Source organism: Procambarus clarkii, chromosome 67 (genome assembly GCF_040958095.1).
Source record: "Procambarus clarkii isolate CNS0578487 chromosome 67, FALCON_Pclarkii_2.0, whole genome shotgun sequence".
In the NCBI taxonomy this organism is placed as follows: Eukaryota; Metazoa; Arthropoda; class Malacostraca; order Decapoda; family Cambaridae; genus Procambarus; species Procambarus clarkii.
The window spans coordinates 20,411,067-20,420,113 of record NC_091216.1 but is presented as its reverse complement, the minus strand read 5'-3'; the positions used below and the strand labels follow the sequence as shown (position 1 = coordinate 20,420,113).

The 9,047-nt window shown below is 44.9% G+C and overlaps 1 protein-coding gene across 1 annotated transcript in view; it reads right to left on the bottom strand.

Annotated features, from left to right (window-relative positions):
- LOC123767745 (ectonucleoside triphosphate diphosphohydrolase 5) overlaps positions 1-9,047 on the bottom strand; it is a 69,091-nt gene that overhangs the window by 36,065 nt on the left and 23,979 nt on the right. The window contains 1 exon segment of the mRNA XM_069310382.1: positions 8,147-8,215. Within this exon segment, the coding sequence (XP_069166483.1) occupies positions 8,147-8,215 (69 nt within the window).

The window sequence follows — 9,047 nt, the reverse complement described above, 5'->3', positions numbered from 1 at the left end:
TTGGTATCAACGATCTTCATTTAAATTTTTTCCATTCACCTACTATTCTGCTTTCAAAACAAAATTTTTCTACACTTTTTCATCACCTTTATTTGCATAGCTTGAATCCTAAGTTGTGGGTTTCAGGAAGGCCTTCTTATAAAATTTGTAAATTCTTGATCTTTTAAAAATTAGGCGCCACAAAGCTACTGTATACAGTATTCTAATTTAAATGTCCAATATTTTATAAAAAAAAAAAAAAGCATTGAATGTAATGAAACAGCACTTTCTGGGTGAGCCCCGGAGGCTCTCTGAAGCTATTATGCAATTCATTAGACCAGGGCATTAGTCGAAGGTGATCAGTCTGCCTGGGACCACAAGCCAGTATCTGGTCTTGGAATCCTCCTCCCCCCCCCCCCATGGTTGGGGGGTTTCCTTATCAGCGATCGACCAGGGTTAGGCACCCAGAAAGTTAGGCATAACAAAACAGACCTAACATGTTAAGAAAATTGCAACCCAAAACAGAACAGAGGCAGAACTCCCTCAATTCCCAAGGAAACAAGCAAATGTCGTACCACACCATCATATCGCTCTTCCACACAACCCCCCACCCCCCCACCCTGGGAAGAGGGGAAGCCCTGGACCCATTGTGCCAGCTACCCAACCTCAGCTCGGAGGCTAAGCATGAAAAAATAACGCGAAAACCACCGACCGAAGAGAGGGAGGATCCCAGGGAGCCTCCGGGGCTCATCCAGAAAATGGTATTTCATTACATTCAATGCTGGTTTTTCATGAGGAGTTTAGCTCCGGCTCCCTGGAGCTACATAATCAAAGATAAGGAAAGCTTACAACTTACCCGGGAGGCGGCCGCCACGCAACCGTCAACTCAAAGTTGAGACAACTGGGTGCAACCTGAAACCCAAAGCCACACACAAACGCCCAGGACCAGGAATGTTGACCAAATAATGGGTGACCAGAACCCTGTTCGACCACCAAAATCCCCCGCGCCCGAATACCAGCCCAAGACATGTTGACGAAGACAGCAGCCAAAGCAACAAACTTTCGAACGTCATTGGCACGAGGATAGACTGCAGGCTGGCTAGACTTAATAACCCTGCGGACGACCTGGGAGATCCGAGCCCTGGAACAGAGAACGAGGGAAACCGGATCAACCCAAATCACATCCCTGGCCACAGAAGCCAAGGATCGCAGGTAACAGTGAAGAGCTGCAACTGGACACAACACATGATGCACCCCCGGCCTGACACATCAAGCATCAATGACCCAATAACCCCTCCGGAAAGCAGCCATCTTGTTCTTCGCCAGAAAAGAAGGAAAAGGCTGCAACTGTAGAAACTGGTTACCAGGACCGAAAGAGCAGAAACTCCCTGCGCCGGAGAAGAGTACGAAGCTCACCAACCCGACCCCCAGAGACCAATGCTAACAGAAAGAGAGCTTTGGAAAACAACCTTGAACCAAAGGGGCCACGATGAACCAAAAAGAGACAGGCGAGCATCCTGTCCAAGGACCAGGACAGCTCACTCAGGTGGCGCATGAGCAGGCTGGAGGTGAAACAAAGCACAAGAAAGTTTATGAAACAGGACAGAAGTGACATCCACCCCGAACGCAAGCTGGAGGTACGGTCTGTCTCCGACAGAAGCCAGACCTGAGACAGAGTGGTCATCCGAAAAAAGGGGCAAGGAATGCAGGGGTTTTGACGGAACAAGTCCAGAATGAACCATATATCCACACGGTCCCCTTTCAGCACTGGAAACAGGCGGGAAACCCACCTGAGGGACGGGGTCATTTCGACCACGCCTAAGCGCACTCACTCCAGGATGACCCGATGGAATGCAGTGAAATAAGCCTGCCTCATCAGCCCCAAACCCCCCAAAGGAGGAGGAGCTGCCCAAAGCCACCACAGACCAGAAGAAACAACCCGAAAGGCCCATGAATCCCAGGAACAGGTGCGAGCAAACAGAGCAAGCCTCCCACCACCACCCCATCAACAGGGCGACCCACGAAAGGGCCGATGCCCCTTAGGAAAAGCCGGCCGATAAGCAGAACGATCACTGTGGCGATTAAACGACGCTGGCTCCGAAGGAAGCGCCGACTCAGAAACTGCCACCAATGGCTCACCTCGCCCTGGCACGACCCTTCCGAGAAAGCCGAGAACAGCCACCCCGGAGAACCAACAAGTCCGACATAGGACATTAACTAGACGAAGCTGCCTGCAGAAACTGCAAGAGAGCAGTCTCCGCAAACAGCAACAGATAAAAAGACGATAAAAACCTAAGTGCCAGGGCCCAAACAGATTCCAAAGAGAGCGAGCACAGCTTGTCAGTGAGAAGCAAAGAACAGAGACACCGCCTCCCTTGGGAATGGGTGCAAACCACTTTAACAGTGCGGCCGACACCATAGTCGCCGAGGCCAGCGCCGCAGACGAAGGCCCAGCACCCAACAACCTGCATCCTCCTCAAGCCTGTCCATGGATAGCTTGAGAAAGGGAAAAGAAACGCAAGACTGAAGCCAAATGCCCCAAGGGCGCGCAAGGGTGGGAACCCGGATGTGCAGCAGCACAAGGGCAACATCCCGAGGAGGCACATGGGCGAACAAGCACACATTAAGGTGCTCAAGATTGCCCCCTCAGGTAAACCTGCAGAACGGTAGAAGTTTCTCGCCATTCAAGCGTGCAGGTTCGACAGAACCCATACCACAACCCAAATGAAAAGAATAGACAGTCTTCCAGCCAGGAAGACTTCAGAACCTACAAATGCACCCAATACGGGGAAGAACCACCGAACTCAAACGAGGACAGATCCACGACAGTGGCAGGATCCAGGTCTCGCAGAAGGTATGCAGCAAGCGCCACCCGAACCTCCCTAGGCAAAATCCGAGAAGCAAAAAACCTCCGGAAGAAAGGTGCTGAGGAACTTAAGGGCAACCGGAAGGAAGGAACTGAGGAACTTAAGGGCACCCGTACCAAACCCAGGGAGGAGTCGACTCCAAATCATACTCATACAGGAAAGGAGAGTAAGAAAAGCCCTCCCCCTGCAACAACAAGCCTCGCAAAGAGGGCACTAACACCCAAACGGGGTCAAAGGGGGCCTCTTTGATCTTTTCTAGAGGTTATCTCGAGATGATTTCAGGGCTTAGCGTCCCCGCGGCCCGGTCCTCAACCAGGCCTCCTTTCTGTTACACCTCCAGGAAGCAGCCCATAGCAGCTGCTAACTCCCAGGTGCCTATTTACTGCTAGGTGAACAGGGGCATCAGGGTGAAATAATTTTGTTGCCCAATTGTCTCTGCCGCCACTGTGGATCTAACCTGGAACCTCAGGACTACGAATCCGAAGCGCTGTCCACTCAGCTGATCCCCCAAGTTGGGACCCAGACAGAGCAGTCCTCCATAACCTCTACCTCTGAAGAAAAAGCAAAGTTCAAAGGAAAGGCAGAAAAGAAGGGGGGCCTGCTGGTGGAACCCAGAAGCCTCGGCAGGAGGAACCAGCTCGAATGCCTCTGTCCTCAACCCAAACGGGGCAGACCCTGAAGCTGCCAGCATCTCATTACCAACTAAACCCCAAAACCCTCAGACTTTTTGGAGCTGGAAGCAGGGGTGGGGGGGGGAAGGGGGAGAGCAGGGCAAACAACAGGCGAAGGACCAGGGAGTGCAGACTGTACCAAAGTCGAAGCGACTAACACCCCCAACTCCGGGTCCCTATAACCAAAACAGGGCATTCGAGTGGGCAACCAACCTAGCGCTTTGCAGCAACTGGAACCTAGCATGCAATGCGGATGCCGCCTGTACCCTAATATCAATGTCATCAGAATGGGTAAATTGAGGAATAAGCAAGGAACACGACTTACAAGACTCCAGGTCAAAGGTATCGGTGACCCAACAGGCAGCATGATGGAGACAAAAGCTCTGACTGTCACCCTGAGACAAGGGCACAGACAGCGACCTTCAAACTCGCACGAGGCGAGCTGGAACTCCAAAGACGCATCCATAGGTCCACCGAGCCCCAAACAGGGTTTTCCAGGACTGCTACAGGAAGCCCGGGCAAGGTGTTGCTAACCGGTTAGACCCAAAGCTAACAAGGTGGAGATCAAAACACTGAAACCATGTACATGTACATGTACATGTACAATCATGGGGGCCTAGTAAAGGGCCACCAAAATATTATAAGTAGTCCAATAGCCACACTGGGCAAACCCTCACTAGGCAAACAAAACAAAAAGCAAAAGAAAACCCACCAAAAGTACAACGTCCCTATAGGAAACAGGAACTCGCCGCTGCATAGGTAAGCTGGCTGCACAGCACCTCAACCAGCAACAAAACCACTCCCAAGGCCAAACAAGGGCCACGAAACCCCAACTGGATTAGATGCCAAGCAACAAAATCCCTACAGAAATGGCATCCCGAACACACCAGGAAAGATAACCCTGACACGCAAGGGTTACAGGGTTATCACAAGGCACTTAGGGTTGGCTGCCCTAAATGCATGCAGCTCCGGTACACTTCAGGTACACCTGGCCACCACACCACGAACAGCAGAGGACACCCTCCCCGGATTGCATTAGCCAAGGAACTGAAATTGGATAGCTGGCACGGTGGGTTCGGGGCTACCCCCTCCCACTTCCCTTGGTGAGAGGGGGGGGGGGGGTTGTGTGAAAGAGCGGCGTGGAAGATGGGCATTGTGGCTTGGTGTGATGTTTGCTTATTTCCTTGTTTCCTTGGGAATTGAGGGAGTTCTAACTCTGTTCGGTTTTTGGGTACAATTTTTTTGCCATGTGGGGTCTGTTTTGTTTTGCCTACCTTTCTGGGTGCCTAACCCTGGTCGATGGCAGATAAGGAAAACACCCTACCACGGGGATTTTCCAGGGCCATTGCTCCCTGTGCCTCTCTGAGGGGGGCATGTTCTCCCTAGTAGGCTGAACTCCTTTGACTAATGCCCTGTCTAATGAATTGCATATTAGCCCGATAGCTCCAGGGAGCTGGAGGGGCTCCCCCACAAAAATGGTAGCATTTCTACATACATGAATTTAGAACAATTTTGAAATTGGCCAGAGTAGTGTAGGCTCCTCTTACTATGCCCTTTTATTTGGTCATTCATACTATCCCTAAATCTCTTTCCTTGAAGGTTGAATGTGGCCTCATGTCATTAAATCCACACTCCATTATATTAATTTATCCACACTGAATTCTATATGCTATGTGTTGCTCTACCTGGTTATTTTGTCTAACCATTTTGCAGATATATACTGTACTCTGTGTAATTATCTAAGTGTAGTTACATTATGAGAGTTACGCTCGTGATGTCCGGTCTTCCCAGTACTCTTTGTCATATAATACTTTGAAACTATTGACAGTTTTGGTCTCTACCACCTTCTCAATTAACTTGTTCCAACCGTTTCTCTAGTACTTCAACATCTATGTAATTACAATAGATTTTGAAGAAGCACATGCACACACACACACACTCATACATACTTAAATATCTATGTACTATATAAAGATTGATTACATACTGTACTGTATTTAAATGTTCAGTACTTACCAGGAAAGAAAGAACAAATATAAAATATATCATCCAGATATGTGGCAAAGAATAAGTACGATACAAAATACCATTCATCAATTAAAAAATGTTGAATCACAGTCATCAACCAAAGTACCAGTTAAGGCAAGAATGCATGTACAGTGTCACCAAATTTGCAAGATGAAGGGCAATCAGTAGTGGCAATCTAGTGGCAAGTGTTAAGAACAAAGAACATACTGATTTCTTCAGCTGTGGGGTTAGAGGATACATTTTATGGGTGTTTTATGTAGACAGTTAATACAACAAATCTCTGCTGAAGATATTGTCAGGTATAAAGCAGACTGTGATGGCATTCATAACATTAGTCAGTGGAATATTAACAATGCTCAATATATGTACATGTACAAAACAGAAAAAGTACTTGTTCTGAATTACAAGTCAAATATAAGTAAATCTGTCTTTAAGTTAATGTGTAAGAATCCTTGCAAATGTTTTGGAGTGTGTGTAAAATGTACACATGCTTGTAGAAGCAAACATGCCAGTGTGGCACATATATGTGAGTGCACACACACACGCACCTGTAATTACCTAAGTGGTAATTACAGGTGCGTGTGTGATGCCTGTGTGAACATGTGCACATGTGCACCTGTGTGAACACACATGCACAACTGTGTGAACACGTGCACACCTGTGCAAACACACGTGCACACCTGTGCGAACACACGTGCACACCTGTGCGAACACACGTGCACACCTGTGTGAACACACACACGCACCTGTGTGAACACACACACGCACCTGTGTGAACACACACACGCACCTGTGTGAAGCCACATGTGCACCTGTGTAAACACACATGCACACCTGTGTGAACTCACACGCGCACCTGTATGAGCAACAAAAATTATAACTTGATCCCACATGTTGTGCATCAAAATTCTCTATAATTATTCTTGCTACACGAAACTCTCCAAGACAACGCCTGACTTCTGCCATTTTTATTTCCCAAATTTTACATAACTACAGTATATATTTGCTTTATAATGCCATTAGAATGAAGTTAAGTTTCCTGGTTTCATCTGTAAAACTTACAATCGAAAGGATTTTTCCTACCGTAGTATGCTTCCTAGGCCTTGGTAAATGAAGTAACACCTACAGCAATAGTACTACGTCTTAACACTATCGCTAGCTTTGGACACCGCTCGCGTCCACTTTTTATTTCTCTCGAGTCCTAGCCTTGGACTGTGCTCGCGTCTAATATAAAAATATTTGTATAAAATTCATTTTTTATCCGATCGACTTCGGGATAGTTTCAAAATAAGAGCCTTTAGAGTGCACACAATTTGATCCCAAAATGAAAGATGTAACACGAAACGTGATGTCAGAACACCTGAAAGATTATAAATTCGTTTTTGGTCAAAATTTTAAAAGATTTGTTAAAATTCTATTTATTGTGCTATTATTATGGGACTAGTTTTAAAATGCGCGCCTTTACATTGCGAACAATTTGATACCAAAATAAGGATGTAACACAAAAATTTGTCAGAACACTGGAAAGATATAAATAATTTTGTGATGAGGAGCATCCAAAATTAAAATATTTGTTAAAATTCCAGTTATTGTCCTATTATTATGGGACTAGTTTTAAAATTTGCACCTTTATATTGCGAACACTTTGATACCAAAACAAGCGAAGTAACACGAAAACTGATGTTATCAAACTGAACGAGTATACACATTAGGTTGCGGGTGTGATAATTGGTTCTCGTTAACGGGTAAATTTAGGCTTTGCTAAGGGGAGTCACGCTAGGCTTTTGGACAATATATGCATATACACCTGCAGGGAATTTAATTGCGAACACAATGATACTAAAACAAACGACGTAGCACAAGAATTAAGATGAGAAAACTTAAACGAGTATACACATTTTACTGATTTTGTGCGCTCACGGGTAACTTTTGCCGACTTTAGGCATTGCTACGGGGAGTCAAGCTTGGCTGTTGGACCTTATATGCATTTACATTTGTAGGGAGTTCTATAGTGAACACAATGATACCAAAACGAGCGATGTAGCACGAGAATTAAGGTGTGAAATCTGAAACAAGTACAGAATACACATTTAGTGCCGCCGAGCGCTCGCCCGCACTGCCAGGGCTACTACGTGCATATGTGCGGAACACACGCACAGGGCGCAATACTGTTAAGAAAACATTCATAATTTATTTACAACTTGCATGTGTGATTCTGCATTTGTAGCTCTTCTTACATCTCAAAATATTTGTAACCCTTTCAGAACTAGTCAAACAGCAATTTGCAATTATGCTCACATTAGCAAATTAAAATATACGACAATTTATTAGTTGTATTCAAGGCATGATAATAGTCTACTTCAGAGCCTCCAGTTAATAGTTACAATAAATTAGCAAAATGTGTTATATTATTTAAGATGTGCTAGATCCATGCAGTCATGTAATCAAATGACAAGATTTACACAAGCTAGCAAGAAGCAAAAACTACAAAATGTGGACAAACAACACCCATGACACCATCATACTGTAGCTACAGACCAGCAAAGCTCAGCATGCCCATCACAGGAAGGATGAAAACAGGGTAATAAGAGACATGTTTACCACAGGAAGAGTTATTTTCGATGAAGCTAAGTGGTCCTTTGGCCACTGTTGTCTTCTCACACACTCCACCTGTTAACAACATCACACCCATTTATACAGCACCTGCCATATACTAAAGAACCTACCTCATTCAACTACACTTTAGAAATATCAAGTACTCATGTAAACTTGTACTTTATAAAAAATTATTCTACTTAATATCAACATAAGTAATCTGACTCAATAGTGAGTCACATACACTATAAAAAAACAAAAAAGTTTCAATAAATAAAAAATTGCAAATACATATGCATATGTATATATACAATATGGATAAATGTGTGTTGTACCTAGTAGCCAGAATGCAGTTCTTGGCCTACTATGCAAGGCCCAATTTGCCTAATAAGCCAAGTTTTCCAGAATTTAAATATTTTTTCATTTTTTTTTCTCATGAAATTATAAAGCTATTCATTTCATTATGTATGAGCTAATTTTGTTTAAATTTGAGTTAAAACTAATGTAGATATATGACCGAACTAAACCAACCCTACCTCACCTAACCTATCCTAACCTAAACTAACATAACTAAATCAATAATTTATTTTCTTAATATAATATAATAATAATATTTAAAATAAACCAATAGGAAACAATATATTGAAAATAAAGAAAATCACTCGGCCTATTAGGCAAATCGGGCCTTGCATAGTAGGCCAAGAAGTGCGTTCAGAAGGGCAAAAAAAAACAGAGTTGAATGTAATGAAATGCCATTAACCGGGCAAGACCTGGAGGCTCCCCAGAGCAATACTGTGCTGATGCGTATATATTAGACCATGGCAACAGTCAATCGATAGAGTTCTATGCCTACCGGGGATTACGAGCCAGAACCTGGCCACCTCAGAGAGGCACGAGGAGCAATGAC